Genomic DNA, 17,039 nt, shown 5'->3' with positions numbered 1-17,039 from the left:
GCATGCAAGTGTTTTAGTATGGACAAAGCAGACCATCCAACCTGAGGTCGATGCTCAGTGATGCTCAGTTTGAGCCCTGCAGTTATAAAAGCAACAAACGGGTGAGGAAAACCACTTATTATTACCATAATAATGTCTTCATTAAAATGTAAAATTGCAGAAGCATTAGACAATGAAAAGCCCACAGCAGGACAGAAAAGACACGGATGTGGTGTTTTTGTGTCGGTGTGCAAGACCATCAACCTCAAACTTGTCTAGTAAATGATCTGAACTTCCTTTTCTCTCAGAAAGTGTGCAGTATCTGAATATACGGTGGGCACAGACTCTTCTGTCAGATAGAGAAGCGATTGTGTGACTGAAGCAGTATCTTCTCTCTTCTGCTGGATTATTGGGCTCTTCTGGACTCTAGAGGAATGATGCTCATCTTTGGACTGATGCTGCTGCTGAAAACTGCTGCATGTGAGTCCACTTTCAGCTCAAACTCATCTTATGATGAAGCTCTCTAATTAAAACACTCTAATATTACATTAAGATAATCTGCAGGATCCAGCCCTGATGTAAGAGTGTGGATTATTATGATATGTAAGATGGAAGTGTTTAACTCACATCAACAGTCACAGCTTGTGTTCAAAAAATTTAGTTCGTATAATTATATTCTGCATATGGTCTTCATAGACAAAGTATAACAGTTTTTTATACCTCCATACCAGAAAATACAAATATCATTCTCTAACTGATTAAAAACGATAATTTTACCTCTTTTTAATGGAGTTTGCAAACTAAAGCTAACATTTTATTTTAAGAAGTCTAACCAGCAGTTCTATTCTTGTTTTCACACCTCATCACATGGTTCCTCTCTCGGTTCCCCTCTCTCTCTCTCTCTCTCTCTCGCTCTCTCTCTCTCTCTCTCGCTCTCTCTCGCTCTCTCTCGGTGTGTTTGTTGAGCGAGTGTGCGGAGTCTTTGCGTCATTGCTTCACATCTGTACACATGTTGTCCCGTCTAGCAGGCTATATTGCGTGTGAGGATGTTGGAGGTGGAGATTTATAGCCTTTTCTCAAAGCACTTGTCAATTTGATAGTGGATCCAGAAAGGTTCAAACACAACTGGAGATTCCCCCACTGTAAAATGCAAAAGGACTTTTGGGGTGCGTCTCAATCAGCTCCCTAGCTCAGTAGTCAGGGCACTGATCAGGACATAAGTCAATGGGCTGATCCCTGAACTAGGGCAGGGGTTTCTAAAATTCCTAAAATCCATCTATATATTTTTATGTATGAGAACATTTTAAACTGTTAGATAAATAGTAAGTGTGACATTATACACTCACCTAAAGGATTATTAGGAACACCATACTAATCCTGTGTTTGACCTCCTTTCGCCTTCAGAACTGCCTTAATTCTACGTGGCATTGATTCAACAAGGTGCTGAAAGCATTCTTTAGAAATGTTGGCCCATATTGATAGGAGAGAATTACGGAGCCCCCCTAGTCCCACTTTTTCAAAAAAAATTATTATAACTATCTTGTGGCCTCAAGATAGTAACTCGTGGCCTCAAGATAGTAACTCGTGGCCTCAAGATACTATCTCGTGGCCTCAAGATAGTATCTTGTGGCCTCAAGATAGTAACTCGTGGCCTCAAGATAGTAACTCGTGGCCTCAAGATAGTAACTCGTGGCCTCAAGATACTATCTCGTGGCCTCAAGATAGTATCTCGTGGCCTCAAGATAGTAACTCGTGGCCTCAAGATACTATCTCGTGGCCTCAAGATAGTATCTCGTGGCCTCAAGATAGTATCTCGTGGCCTCAAGATAGTAACTCGTGGCCTCAAGATACTATCTCGTGGCCTCAAGATAGTATCTCGTGGCCTCAAGATAGTATCTCGTGGCCTCAAGATAGTAATTCGTGGCCTCAAGATAGTAACTCGTGGCCTCAAGATAGTATCTCGTGGCCTCAAGATAGTAACTCCTGGCCTCAAGATAGTAACTCGTGGCCTCAAGATACTATCTTGTGGCCTCAAGATAGTAACTCGTGGCCTCAAGATAGTAACTCGTGGCCTCAAGATACTATCTCGTGGCCTCAAGATAGTATCTCGTGGCCTCAAGATAGTAACTCGTGGCCTCAAGATACTATCTCGTGGCCTCAAGATACTATCTCGTGGCCTCAAGATAGTATCTCGTGGCCTCAAGATAGTAACTCGTGGCCTCAAGATACTATCTCGTGGCCTCAAGATAGTAACTCGTGGCCTCAAGATAGTATCTCGTGGCCTCAAGATAGTATCTCGTGGCCTCAAGATAGTAACTCGTGGCCTCAAGATAGTAACTCGTGGCCTCAAGATAGTATCTCGTGGCCTCAAGATAGTAACTTGTGGCCTCAAGATAGTAAAGTGTCTGACACATGGACCCTTTGTTATTAAACTGGACCCTGTAGTGCAATACTTCCCATTCTGTGCAATATTCTCTGTTTTAATATTCAGTGTGCAATATAGTTTGCTGCAGTTCTGCTTCTATTTATTTCCTAGTACTGTTCATCACAATTATGTTAATACAGTAATGTAAATCTTGTAGGCTGCTTATCCATAGTTCTTTATAATTCTCCTTCATATTTTATAGCCTATATTTATACTTTTTACATATATATACTTGTTTATTTACTAACTTCTATTAATATTCCGTTAAATGTCTTTATGTGCACATCAACTGTGACACAAGAATTGTTCCCCGGGTTATCAATAGTATCAATAAAGATCAATAAAGTATTTTTGATTATGATTTTAAGTTAACCTATATTAGAGTGTGCAGACTGGTTCATTAATTATTGAAGTGTTTCATATTGTGGTAGTTTTGAATGTAAGAAAAGCATGTGTCCGTGTAGCCTACGAAAAAATGCCAGCAGAGGGCGTTCTAGGCTTAGGTCACGCTACCTCCTTTACTAAATCGAAATTATGACTTTAAAAGTCATAATTATGACACAAATCTAAATTATGATTTACTCAATCGAAATTATGACTTTTAAAGTCATAATTTCGATTTAGTAAAGGAGGTAGCGTGACCTAAGCCTAGAACGCCCTCTGCTGGCGTTTTTTCGTAGGCTACACGGACACATGCTTTTCTTACATTCAAAACTACCACAATGTGAAACACTTCAATAATTAATGAACCAGTCTGCACACTCCAATATAGGTTAACTTAAGATCATAATCAAAAATACTTTATTGATCTTTATTGATACTATTGATAACCCGGGGAACAATTCTTGTGTCACAGTTGATGTGCACATAAAGACATTTAACGGAATATTAATAGAAGTTAGTAAATAAACAAGTATATATATGTAAAAAGTATAAATATAGGCTATAAAATATGAAGAAGAATTATAAAGAACAATGGATAAGCAGCCTACAAGATTTACATTACTGTATTAACATAATTGTGATGAACAGTACTAGGAAATAAATAGAAGCAGAACTGCAGCAAACTATATTGCAAACTGAATATTAAAACAGAGAATATTGCACAGAATGGGAAGTATTGCACTACAGGGTCCAGTTTAATAACAAAGGGTCCATGTGTCAGACACTTTACTATCTTGAGGCCACAAGTTACTATCTTGAGGCCACGAGATACTATCTTGAGGCCACAAGATACTATCTTGAGGCCACGAGATACTATCTTGAGGCCACGAGTTACTATCTTGAGGCCACAAGATACTATCTTGAGGCCACGAGTTACTATCTTGAGGCCACGAGTTACTATCTTGAGGCCACGAGATAGTATCTTGAGGCCACGAGTTACTATCTTGAGGCCACGAGTTACTATCTTGAGGCCACGAGATACTATCTTGAGGCCACGAGTTACTATCTTGAGGCCACGAGTTACTATCTTGAGGCCACGAGATAGTATCTTGAGGCCACGAGATACTATCTTGAGGCCACGAGTTACTATCTTGAGGCCACGAGTTACTATCTTGAGGCCACGAGTTACTATCTTGAGGCCACGAGATAGTACCTTGAGGCCACGAGTTACTATCTTGAGGGCACAAGATACTATCTTGAGGCCACGAGTTAGTATCTTGAGGCCACGAGTTACTATCTTGAGGCCCCGAGTTACTATCTTGAGGCCACGAGTTACTATCTTGAGGCCACGAGATAGTATCTTGAGGCCACGAGTTACTATCTTGAGGCCACGAGTTACTATCTTGAGGCCACAAGATACTATCTTGAGGCCACGAGATAGTATCTTGAGGGCACAAGATACTATCTTGAGGCCACGAGTTAGTATCTTGAGGCCACGAGTTACTATCTTGAGGCCACGAGTTACTATCTTGAGGCCACAAGTTACTATCTTGAGGCCACGAGATAGTATCTTGAGGCCACGAGTTACTATCTTGAGGCCACAAGATACTATCTTGAGGCCACGAGATAGTATCTTGAGGCCACGAGTTACTATCTTGAGGCCACGAGTTACTATCTTGAGGCCACAAGATAGTTATAATACATTTTTTTGAAAAAGTGGGACTAGGGGGGCTCCGTAGAGAATCTTGCAGTTGATGGAGATTTGTGGGATGCACATCCAGGGCACCAAGCTCCCGTTCCACCACATCCCAAAGATGCTCTACTGGGTTGAGATCTGGTGACTGTGGGGGCCATTAATGAACTCATTGTCATGTTCAAGAAACAAATTTGAAATGATTGGAGCTTTGTGACATGGTGCATTATCCTGCTGGAAGTAGCCATCAGAGGACGGGGACATGGTGGTCATAAAGGGATGGACATGGTCAGAAACAATGCTCAGGTAGGCCGTGGCATTTAAACGATGCCCAATTGGCACTAAGGGGCCTAAAGTGTGCCAAGAAAACATCCCCCACACCATTACACCACCACCACCAGCCTGCACAGTGGTAACAAGGCATGATGGATCCATGTTCTCATTCTGTTTACGCCAAATTCTGACTCTACCATCTGAATGTCTCAACAGAAATCCAGACTCATCAGACCAAGCAACATTTTTCCAGTCTTCAACTGTCAAATTTTGGTGAGCTCGTGCAAATTGTAGCCTCTTTTCCTATTTGTAGTGGAGATGAGTGGTACCCGGTGGGGTCTTCTGCTGTTGTAGCCCATCCGCCTCAAGGTTGTGTGTGTTGTGGCTTCACAAATGCTTTGCTGCATACCTCGGTTGTAACGAGTGGTTATTTCAGTCAAAGTTGCTCTTCTATCAGCTTGAATCAGTCGGCCCATTCTCCTCTGACCTCTAGCATCAACAAGGCATTTTCGCCCACAGGACTGCCGCATACTGGATGTTTTTCCCTTTTCACACAATTCTTTGTAAACCCTAGAAATTGTTGTGCGTGAAAATCCCAGTAACTGAGCAGATTGTGAAATACTCAGACCGGCCCGTCTGGCACCAACAACCATGCCACGCTCAAAATTGCTTAAATCACCTTTCTTTCCCATTCTGACATTCAGTTTGGAGTTCAGGAGATTGTCTTGACCAGGACCACACCCCTAAATGCATTGAAGCAACTGCCATGTGATTGGTTGATTAGATAATTGCATTAATTAGAAATTGAACAGGTGTTCCTAATAATCCTTTAGGTAAGTGTAAATACAACATATTGTTTCCAAACTTAAATTGGCTATACTTAATGTTGGCTGTATAAACCTGAAGAAGAACATTTTCAATTAAAAATGATTTGTATAAGCAACTTTCACAATAAATGTATGTAAGCAGCTTAAGTACTGCATTAAGAATACTGCTTTACAACCCCAGTGAGCGAGATAAAGGGGACTATAGTGAGAGAAACTCACTATAAATATATAAATCAAACATACAATTCTGGAAAGTATCAATATGGCAAGAAACGAGAGACTTTACCCATTTTTGCTTTGTCTTTTTATTCTCTGCCATTTTCTGGGGACCCCTTAGAGCCTTCTGGAGGACCCCAGTTTGAAAACCCCTGAGCTAGGGAGCTGATTGAGACACACCCTCGGAGTAGCTACAGACTTGTTCGCTTAATTCATACAGTTATGGAGTTTTCTTTGTTGTGCCTTTCTCGTTTTGCTATATGCATTATGGTAAATATCAATTATTTTGTGCTAGCTGTGAGAGAGAGAAATTCTCCTCTACTCCACATTCATTTGTTGGTATATGACAGTCAGATATTAGACTGCACAGAAATGGAAACTGAACTACAGGTAGCCCTAATACACATTAAATGTAGTCACGCTATGCTGATGTTGTTAATATTAACAATTTATAAACAAAGTATTTATTTACAAAGCAAGAGACTGTGACATTAATTGCATGGAAAACCTACTAAGAGACTTGCCAAAGCTTACTGATAATCAGAGACAATGGCTTGATGCTGATATTCAATTAGATGAACTATCAGAGGCTGTAAAGAAACTCTCGAATGGTCGGTCTCCCTGCATTGATGAACTTCCTTCTGAATTCTATAAGCAATTTTGGACTCTTTTAAAGGAAGATATACTCAATGTTTTTAGAATTTCTTATAGGAGAAATGAACTACCAACCAGTTGTAGAAGAGCGGTTCTATCTCTACTTCCTAAAAAAGGTGATCTTGGAATGTTAAAGAACTGGAGACCCATAGCTTTGCTGTGCGCTGACTATAAAATTCTTGCTAAGTGTCTTGCAAATAGATTAAAAAACTGTTTAGAGTATGTTATTAATGAATTTCAAACATATTGTGTGCCAAAAAGAACAATAATGGATCATCTTTTTATTGTACGTGATGAATGTGCAAAGGCTAGTAATGAGAATGTGGGTTTTCTGTCAATTGATCAGGAGAAAGCTTTTGATAAAGTTGATCATCTGTATTTATTTGAAACTCTCAAAGCATTTGGTTTTGGTGAAAATTTTATTTCTTGGATTAAACTGTTATACAATGGGGCTTCTGCATTGTTAAAGGTTGGAGGTGGGCTAAGTTATCCAGTATTAGTTCATAGAGGGATAAGGCAAGGCTGTCCTTTATCAGGACAGTTTTACTCTTTGGCTATTGAACCATTACTTTATAATCTTAGGGAGAAATTGCAGGGGTTTCTAATTATGGGTTGTGAAAATAGGCCAATCACTCTTTCGGCCTATGCTGACGATATAACTGTTTTTATAGGAAGTGATGAAGATGTTTTGAATTTAAAAAAAGCTTTAAATGTTTACAAAAAGGCTTCGTCAGCTAAAGTAAATTGGGAAAAGAGCGAAGGATATTTATTAGGAAATTGGCAGGAGAGGGCCCCTCCAGTGCTTCCGGGGGTGTTAAATGGGGAAGAGAGGAGTTGAAGATGTTGGGAGTGTTTTTAGGGACAGAACAGTATAGGCAGAAAAACTGGGAGGGTACGGTGGAGAAAATGTGTGACCGGTTGTCTCGATGGTCGTGGGTGCTACCCCAGCTATCGTATAGGGGCAGAGTTTTGGTCACGAATAATCTTTCTGCATCTGCATTATGGTATAAAATGACTGTTCTGGATCCCCCAGAAGGTGTTGTTAAAGAGCTACAAAGAAAGTTAATTGACTTTTTCTGGGATGGACAGCATTGGAAACAATCTGCTGTACTTTTTCTGCCTATTCAAGAAGGAGGACAAGGCCTGATGGACATAAAAAACAGAATAAGGACTTTCAGACTTCAAGCGGGTCAAAGATGTTGTATGCTGAACCGTGCTGGGCTGATACAAAATGAATGTTTTTAAGTATGACGTGCAACTGTTTTTGATTAAACTGGATAACATGGACTTGAGGAATGTTTCCCCCTTCTACAAAGCAGTTTTGAGAGCAAGGACTTCAGTGTTTAAAGTTAAGAGGAATCTCTCAAAAGTTGGACTTTGGACAGAGAAAGAACCTCTTTTTAATAATCCACTGATACCTGTACCGGTACTGGAGTCCAGGAGCATTTATTTATTTTTTCAAATGATTCATTAAATAATTTTTTGTGTTGTATTTCAAATATTGAAATTGTACAAAGGTTTTGGTTTGAAGTATATCTATACAATGTAATTATAAATAAAGTAGTGTTAAAGGTCTCTCTCTCTCTCTCTCTCTCTCTCTCTCTCTCTCTCTCTCTCTCTCTCTCTCGAGTGCATGCTGGGAGTGAGTGGGCGGAGCGTGGTGAGTGTGGATGTGAGTGTTTGCCGACTGTGGCCGGTGAGAGTGCTTTTTTCCAAACTTTTTCCTTTTCTCTTGTAAGTGTATTGTTTGTATTTCTGTTTTTGTCTTTGTTTTTTTGTGAGGATAGTCTGCTTCCAGCATTTTTTTTGCTGGGAAGCATGGCGACTCCAAACACAATGGCTTTTGAAAATTTAACTCGGCGGCATGGAGTAAAAATTGATTCAAACGCTAATGTGGAAGATGTTTGTTTGGCTGTAGGAGACGTTGTGGGTCATGGAAACATTGTGTCCACTTCGCGAATGAATAATGCGTTTGTGCTTTCCTTTAGCACTACTGAGAAGGCGAATGAAATAGTGCAAAATGGTGTTGTAATTAAAGGTTCACTCACGCCGGTGTTTCCTCTGAGCACTCCCGCCAAGAAAATAATGATTTCAAACGTCCCTCCGTTTGTGAAAGATGAGATGATCGCGCAGGAATTGTCACGATATGGAAAGATAGTTTCTCCTATCAAAAAAATTCCGCTCGGATGTAAATCGCCTTTAGTGAAACATCTTGTGTCTTTTAGGAGACAGGTGTTTATGATTCTGAAGAATGGCGAGGATGAACTTGACCTGGTTTTTAAATTTAAAATTGAAGGCTTTGATTATGCTGTTTTCGCATCATCTGATACGACGATGAAATGTTTTGGTTGTTCGAAAATCGGACATCTCAGTCGTAATTGCCCTGATAAAATGAACACGAACACAGAGCAGATTGGTGCAGGTAAAGCTCCGGGGAGCGCTGTTGATGAATATAGCGCGTCCGAAATTAGTGCAGCGGTGAATCCCGGCGCGAATATACCGCTCGAGGGAACGAACAGCGCGGAGGTGCGGGCGTCGGGTTCTACTGTTGTTGTTGATGATGGAGGTGTTGTGGTGGAGTCCGTGGCAGTAGAGAACGCGCTAGGGTTGAGTACATTATCTTCTGTGCTTGTAGAACAAGACAGAGAAATTGTAAAGGAAGATCTGAGATTAAATGACTGTGGATTGGATATGGAAGTTGAATCAACTTTCAAAACACCAATTAAAAGAAGAAAGAGTCGAAACGATAAAACCAGTAAACAAATCAAAATAAATGATGCTGCTGAAGATGAAATCATAGCTTCTGACGATGATGATTCTGACTCTTGCGTTTCTGTGTGTTCAGAGGTTTCTGCTTGCTCTCAAAATGAAGCAGTAAATGTCTTGTACAAGGCTGAAGACATTCGTGTTTTTCTTCAGGAAACGAAAGGGCTAAAAGGTGTGCAAATTGAGGATTATTTTCCTAATAGTGTACAATTTGTGAAGGACACCAGATATTTGATAAAAGAAGGGGCTTTCATGGATCTTGAAGTGTATCGTTTACGGAAATTTGTAAATAAGTTAAAAAAACTAAATCCTAGAGATGATAAGAATGTCATGGTTTAAATCCCTAAGCTTGGTTTTCTTAACCATATACATAATCTCCGTCTTCTTCCATTTGAGTTTCTTGTTTAACATAAATAAAGCTATGAGCCAGCTAAAAATTGGAACTCTTAATTTAAATGGAGCTAGGGATGTCCGTAAAAGGATGATGTTGTATGAATATATAAATCAGAAATCTGTTGATGTCATGTTTATACAAGAAACGCATAGTGATCAAAGAAATGAGGTGGACTGGAAAAGAGAGTGGGGAGGTCAACTTTTTCTTAGTCACAAAACCTCTGTAAGTGGAGGTGTTGCAGTTTTATTTTCTAAAAATATGACTCCAGTATCTTATGAATCTGTTGAAATTGAAAAAGGTCGCTTTTTAAAAGTTATTGTTAAATTTGAAAAAAATGTTATGGTTTTTTTTAAATATTTATGCTCCTAATAGTGGAGTGGAAAGAGTTTTGTTCTTAAATTTAGTCAACACTACTTTGAAAAACCTAAATACAGATCATTTCTTAGTTTTAGGGGGCGATTTTAACTGTACCGAGAATGACAAAGTAGACCGAAATCACTTAGAACCGCATGTTGCATCTCAAAGAGTTATTAATCAACTCGTTCAAACTTTTGATCTCTGTGATATATGGAGAAAAATGCATAAAAAATTAAGGCAATACACATGGGTTCATTGTAAAGATAATTCATTGTCTTTGGCACGTCTTGATCGGTTTTACAGTTTTAAGCACCAGCTCAATATTTTTAAATCTTGTCAAATTAATCCTGTAGGATTTTCAGATCACAGTGCGGTTTTTTGTTCAGTATTAGTAAATTGTGTGAAGTCAAGCAGTGCCTATTGGCATTTTACCACATCTTTACTTGATGACAACCATTTTAAAGATTCTTTTACTTTTTTCTGGGATGTTTTTAAACAACAAAAGTATTTATATAGCTCTCTACAACAGTGATGGGATTGCGGGAAAATACAAATCAAAAACTTTTGCCAGCAATACACTCTTAAAATTACAAAAGAAATAACTCGATCATTGAATATTTTAGAGACTGAGATAGTTGATTTGTACAGTTTGTCTGCATCTACAGGCAAAAAAGAACACATTGAAGCTCTGACATCAAAGAAAATTTTATTGGCAAACCTGTTGGACATTAAGGCACAGGGAGCGCTGGTTCGCTCACGTTTCCAGAATATTACACAAATGGATGCACCTCCAAAATTTTTCTTCAATATGGAGAAAAAAAATAGTCAAAGCAGAATAATTCACTCCTTGGTCTCTGATTCAGGACAGGAAGTAACTAAAAATTCTGAGATAAGAGAAGTTGCTGTACAGTTTTATAAAACATTATATACAGCTGATCTGACGAGTGAAAAGATGACTACTAGTAGTTTTTTTGAAGGTCTGCAAAAACTTGATGAAGAGAGCAATGAAAGTTTGCAATTACCTCTGACAGAACAAGAACTGTATACAGCAATGATGGGCATGGAGAATGGGAAATCTCCCGGGATTGATGGGTTACCCATTGAATTTTATAAAGCTTTCTGGTCCGTTTTAAGAGAAGATCTCTTAGCAGTGTTTGATGAAAGCCTTATTAATGGGTTTCTTCCTCTTAGTTGCAGAAGGGCAGTTATCACTTTATTGCCCAAAAAAGGTGATCTTCAGAATATAAAAAATTGGAGGCCTGTTTCTCTCCTGTGCTCAGAGTATAAAATCCTGTCTAAGACACTAGCTACAAGATTGAGTAAAATAATAGGGAAGGTGATACACTACGATCAAACATATTGTGTACCAAATAGATCGATTTTTGATAACATAACTTTAATCAGAGATGTTTTAGAAGTTTCAAAGTTGTTTGGTGTAAATACTGGCCTTATTTCTATAGACCAAGAGAAGGCGTTTGATCGGGTTGAACACCTTTATTTGTGGCATACTTTACAAGCTTTTGGTTTTAATTCATGTTTTATTGATATGATTAAAACAATGTATTGTGAAATTGAGAGTGTGATTAAAATTAATGGTAGTTTGTGTGCTCCCTTTAGTGTACAGAGAGGGGTTCGACAAGGTTGTGCCATGTCTGGACTATTATATGTGCTGGCTATAGAACCACTGTTGTCTATGTTACGAAATAAGTTAAAGGGTTTAACATTGCCACAGTGTAATAATGCTTTCCATTTATCTGCATATGCTGATGATGTTATTGTTTTTATAAATGATAGTGATGATGTTGAAATGTTGCAAAAAATTGTTAATGATTTTAAGGATATTTCATCAGCAAATGTTAATTGGGGAAAAAGTGATGCTTTATTGATTGGAAAATGGGAAGGAGGAAATCCCATTCTACCAGGAGGCTTATTATGGAAAAAAGATGGGTTAAAGTATCTTGGTGTTTTCTTAGGCAATGAAGCTTTCATGCAGAAGAACTGGGAAGGAATGGCAGACAAAGTAACTGGACGTTTGAAAAAATGGAAATGGCTGCTTCCTCAGTTGTCTTTTAAAGGACGGACACTCATTATCAATAATCTTGCGGCTTCTTCCCTGTGGCATAGACTTGCATGCGTTGATCCTCCGGTCGGTCTCTTAGCAAACATTCAAACAGAAACAGTGAACTTTTTTTGGGACAATTTGCATTGGATCCCTCAAAGCGTCTTGTTTCTGGCTAAAGAAGATGGAGGCCAAGGTCTAGTGCATTTGTCAAGTAGATGTGCTACTTATCGTCTTCAGTTTTTGCAGAAGTTTATTTCAGGATCTGAAAGACTGGTATGGAGACCATTGGCTCAATGCATTCTACACAGAATAAGTGGACTTGGCCTGGACAATGTGTTGGTTTTAATGGACTCTAAAAAATTTGATTTTAGAGGAGTTCCTGCTTTCTATCGAAGTCTTTTTAAAGTATGGAGTCTGTTTAAGCCTCAATGGATGGAACCTTTAATGTCCCTGTACTGGCTACTCGAAGAGCCCATTGTGTGCGGAGCACGTCTTGATGTATCTGGTGACGAAATACCAGGTCTTAAGGATTTGTTATACAGAAGTGGATCTCTACAGTTGAAACACATTATAAATAAAGCAGGTCCTGATTTTAATGATGTAGAAGCAGTTTCAGCCTTTTTAAAGGTAAAGTCTGCACGATACATTAAACGTTTTTTAGATAAACTGCAGGGGGCTCTGAATGTACAAGAAAGAATTTTACTTGATGAGTACAATAAGGAATGCATTTTTCCAGATTGTGAAGATTTCTTTCCAGATATAAGTATTGTACCTGATCTTTCTTCATTTAATGACATTAATCCTATGTTGAAGAAGGAAATTGATGTTCAAATTGATTTCTTTGAAGTTAAAGGGAAAGCATTGTACAGAAGTATTGTGAAAGTGGCGAATATTAAATGGTTAAATAGAAGTGATACTGTATGGAGAGACAAATTGGATATCCCTGAAAAAACAAAACCAGTGTGGAGGATTCTGTATAAACCTCCGTTACCTAAAAGAGTTGGTGATCTTCAATGGAGGATCCTCCATGGGGCTATAGCAGTTAACTCTTTTGTGGCAATGTTGAACCCAAATGTAAGTGAGGATTGTCCCTTTTGCAGTGAAAGGGAGACTGTGTTTCATTGTTTTATGTTTTGTAATAGACTTCAGTTTTTGTTTAGTCTTCTAGAGCTTATTTTTGAATCTTTTGAGGTATGTTTTACGAAGCAAGATTTTATTCTTGGTTGTATGTATACCATTAAGAAAAAATACAAATGTCAATTGCTTAATTTTATTGTTGGTATTGCAAAATTAGCCATTTATATAACTAGGAGAAATAAAATTGAACAGAAAGGAGAACAAGAACTTATAACAGCTTTTAAAAAAATTGTAAAATCACGACTTGTAATTGAGTTTAATTTTTATAAACTAATGAGTACATTGAATATTTTTGAAATCGAGTGGTGCTGTGATAATGTGCTGTGTTCATTAGTTGATAATGAACTAGTTATCTCAGAAGTGTTGATGTAAGTTTTTTTTATTAGATTGAAAAGTATGTGACTTGTTTTTGTGACTGTTTTTCATTGTCATGATTTTTTTTGTAATAAAAGGATTGTAAATCTCTCTCTCTCTCTCTCTCTCTCTCTCTCTCTCTCTGTTCTTCAGGTCTGGAGTTTAACTGCTGGTTTAATCAGGCAGATCCCTGTCACGCTGCTCTGGGAGACAAACTCACTCTGCTACTGATGATGCCGGACACTCGTACATATGACCTGAAGATACAAAAGAGAATAAGCAGCAAAGAAAAAGATCCAGTTTGTAAAATAAAGAAGGGCACGATAAGGGAATGTGATCTTTTTAATAACAGACCTGAAGTGACATTCGTTAATGGGACTCTGATAATAAACCATGTGATCAGAGCAGATTCAGGGACTTACAGATTAGTAGTCTTTGACTCAGAAAGCACTGAAATACCTAAAGGAGATCTTCAAGTGATTGTTGAAGGTACAGTAACTCTCTCATCAGACTCATTACAATCTCATGTTCTCCACATCTCACAGGAATAGTGTGGATGTATGGCATTCTGCTGTGTTTGTCGTGTGACTGTCACGTGTCCTTCCCTTCAGCTCCTATTGGCTCAGTGGAAGTGTCAATCATCTGCTCCTCCAGTGGGGTGAGGAGGGCGTCCTGCTCCTCTGATGGGGATCCGCTCTTCTTCAGCTGGACTCTGAATGGAGATCCACTGATGGATGGAAACGCCACCATTGATCTGGATGAGGGAACTGATGGAAACATCAGCTGCAGCGTGAAGAACCACGTCAGTCACCAACAGATGATCTTTAGTGTAAAACACTATCCTGGTGAGATTATTACTGTTCATCTGTATCAGCAACCCATTATTGATTAACTGATTGACAGATTGACATGTCTGTGTTGTTTTCAGAGAGTTCAGCGTCTTTGGTGCATGTGCTGGTCTGGTGTCTTCAGATGATGTTTCTGTTGGGTCTGTTAGGAGGTTTTCACATCTACATGAGACTCACGTCAGGTCAGAGACATTTATCGTCTTTATTATGGATTTGAAATGCAAATATTAAGAGTGTGAAGATGATGATGAGAATCTGATGCTTTTAGGAAAGAAACGGGAAGATGAAAAAGTGAGAATGAGAAGATTTAGAGAAGGACATGAACACACAGCAGAAGATTGATGAGACCAGCATCTTCTCTGATTAGATTGTTTTCTGAATATTTGCTTACTTGAATGAGTTGTATTGCTTATTTATTTGTCTTGAAGTAGCAGTATTTACACTCACCTAAAGGATTATTAGGGACACCTGTTCAATTTCTCATTAATGCAATTATCTAATCAACCAATCAAATGGCAGTTGCTTCAATGCATTTAGGGGTGTGGTCCTGGTCAAGACAATCTCCTGAACTCCACACTGAATGTCAGAATGGGAAAGAAAGGTGCTTTAAGCAATTTTGAGCGTGGCATGGTTGTTGGTGCCAGACGGGCCGGTCTGAGTATTTCACAATCTGCTCAGTTACTGGGATTTTCACGCACAACCATTTCTAGGGTTTACAAAGAATGATGTGAAAAGGGAAAAACATCCAGTATGCGGCAGTCCTGTGGGCGAAAATGCCTTGTTGATGCTAGAGGTCAGAGGAGAATGGGCTGACTGATTCAAGCTGATAGAAGAGCAACTTTGACTGAAATAACCACTCGTTACAACCGAGGTATGCAGCAAAGCATTTGTGAAGCCACAACACGCACAACCTTGAGGCGGATGGGCTACAACAGCAGAAGACCCCACCGGGTAGCACTCATCTCCACTACAAATAGGAAAAAGAGGCTACAATTTGCACGAGCTCACCAAAATTTGACAGTTGAAGACTGGAAAAATGTTGCCTGGTCTGATGAGTCTGATGAGATTTCTGTTGAGACATTCAGATGGTAGAGTCAGAATTTGGCATAAACAGAATGAGAACATGGACCCATCATGCCTTGTTACCACTGTGCAGGCTGGTGGTGGTGGTGTAATGGTGTGGGGGATGTTTTCTTGGCACACTTTAGGCCCCTTAGTGCCAATTGGGCATCGTTTAAATGCCACGGCCTACCTGAGCATTGTTTCTGACCATGTCCATGCCTTTATGACCACCATGTCCCCATCCTCTGATGGCTACTTCCAGCAGGATAATGCACCATGTCCAAAGCTCCAATCATTTCAAATTGGTTTCTTGAACATGCCAATGAGTTCACTGTACTAAAATGGCCCCCACAGTCACCAGATCTCAACCCAATAGAGCATCTTTGGGATGTGGTGGAACGGGAGCTTCGTGCCCTGAATGTGCATCCCACAAATCTCCATCAACTGCAAGATGCTATCCTATCAATATGGGCCAACATTTCTAAAGAATGCTTTCAGCACTTTGTTGAATCAATGCCACGTAGAATTAAGGCAGTTCTGAAGGCGAAAGGGGGTCAAACACAGTATTAGTATGTGTTCCTAATAATCCTTTAGGTGAGTGTATCTCATGAAGCCTCTTCCTTTCATCCATGATCAGTGATCACCCTTATGAAAAAGAAGTGTATTCAAGTGTGCTATTAGTATACTTCTTTGAAATAAAAAAAATAAAAGAAAGTCTACTTTTATGTACTTCTCAGAAATATACTTAAAATTGCACTTAAAGGATTTGGTCACCTCAAAATGAACACGTCCTGATCATTTACTCACCCCAATGCCATCCAAGATGTCCATGTCTTTCTTTCTTCACTGGAAAATAAATAAAGTTTTCTTTATAAAACATGTCAGGATTTTTCTCCACACAATGGACTTCAATGGCAACCAAAATGTTGAAGATCCACATCAATGCGGTTTCAAAGGGCGATGAAGTGCTTCAAATGTTCCCAGCTGAGGAACAGGGTCTGATCAAGCCAAACCATCGGCCATTTTCTAAAAAAAAATTCAAATGTATATACTTTTTAACTACAACCCCAAATCAGAATAAGTTGGGACAGTATGGAAAACGCAAATAAAAAAATAAAGAAGTGATTTCTAAATTTACTTTGACTTGTATTTCATTGCAGACAATACGAACACAAAATATTTTTTGTTTTGTCTGGTCAACTTCATGTCATTTGTAATTATGCATCCTTTCCTGTCATTCAGACCTGCAACACATTTAAAAAAAAAGTTGGGACAGTAAAGCATTTACCACTTTGTAATGTTGCCATTCCTTTTCACAACACTTAAAAGACGTTTAGGGACTGAAGACACCAAGTGATGAAGTGTTTCAGGTGTAATTTTGTCCCATTCTTCCTGCAAACAAGTCTTAAGGTGGGCAACAGTAAGGGGTCTTCGTTGTCGCATTTTGCGCTTCAAAATGCGCCACACATTCTCTATTGGAGACAGGTCGGGACTGCAGGCAGGCCAGTCAAGTACCCGTACCCTCTTCCTCCGCAGCCAGGACTTTGTAATGTGTGCAGAATGTGGTTTTGCATTGTCTTGTTGAAATATGCATGGACGTCCCTGGAA

General features: G+C 39.1%; 1 protein-coding gene across 1 annotated transcript; it reads left to right on the top strand.

The window, feature by feature from the left end:
* Positions 1 to 299: 299 nt before the first annotated feature.
* On the top strand, positions 300 to 16,304 carry LOC307139639 (uncharacterized protein). Its single transcript, XM_079838686.1, has 5 exons — positions 300 to 459; positions 13,675 to 14,010; positions 14,133 to 14,366; positions 14,450 to 14,551; positions 14,638 to 16,304. The coding sequence occupies exons 1-5, from the start codon at positions 414 to 416 to the stop codon at positions 14,709 to 14,711; spliced, it is 792 nt and encodes a 263-aa protein (XP_079694812.1). The 5' UTR covers positions 300 to 413; the 3' UTR covers positions 14,712 to 16,304.
* Positions 16,305 to 17,039: the final 735 nt, after the last annotated feature.

The sequence above is a fragment of the Gobio gobio genome, assembly GCF_949357685.1.
Source record: "Gobio gobio genome assembly, chromosome: 16".
Taxonomy (NCBI): Eukaryota; Metazoa; Chordata; class Actinopteri; order Cypriniformes; family Gobionidae; genus Gobio; species Gobio gobio.
Note: the sequence above shows the minus strand (reverse complement) of the source record. Positions and strands in the feature narration are given on the sequence as shown.

Coding starts and splice junctions, on each gene's coding strand:
- LOC307139639 (XM_079838686.1), top strand. CDS start 414: ATGATGCTCATCTTTGGACTGATGCTGCTGCTGAAAACTGCTGCAT. Junction 14,367..14,449: donor TAGTGTAAAACACTATCCTG/GTGAGATTATTA, acceptor TGTTGTTTTCAG/AGAGTTCAGCGTCTTTGGTG. Junction 14,552..14,637: donor CTACATGAGACTCACGTCAG/GTCAGAGACATT, acceptor TGATGCTTTTAG/GAAAGAAACGGGAAGATGAA.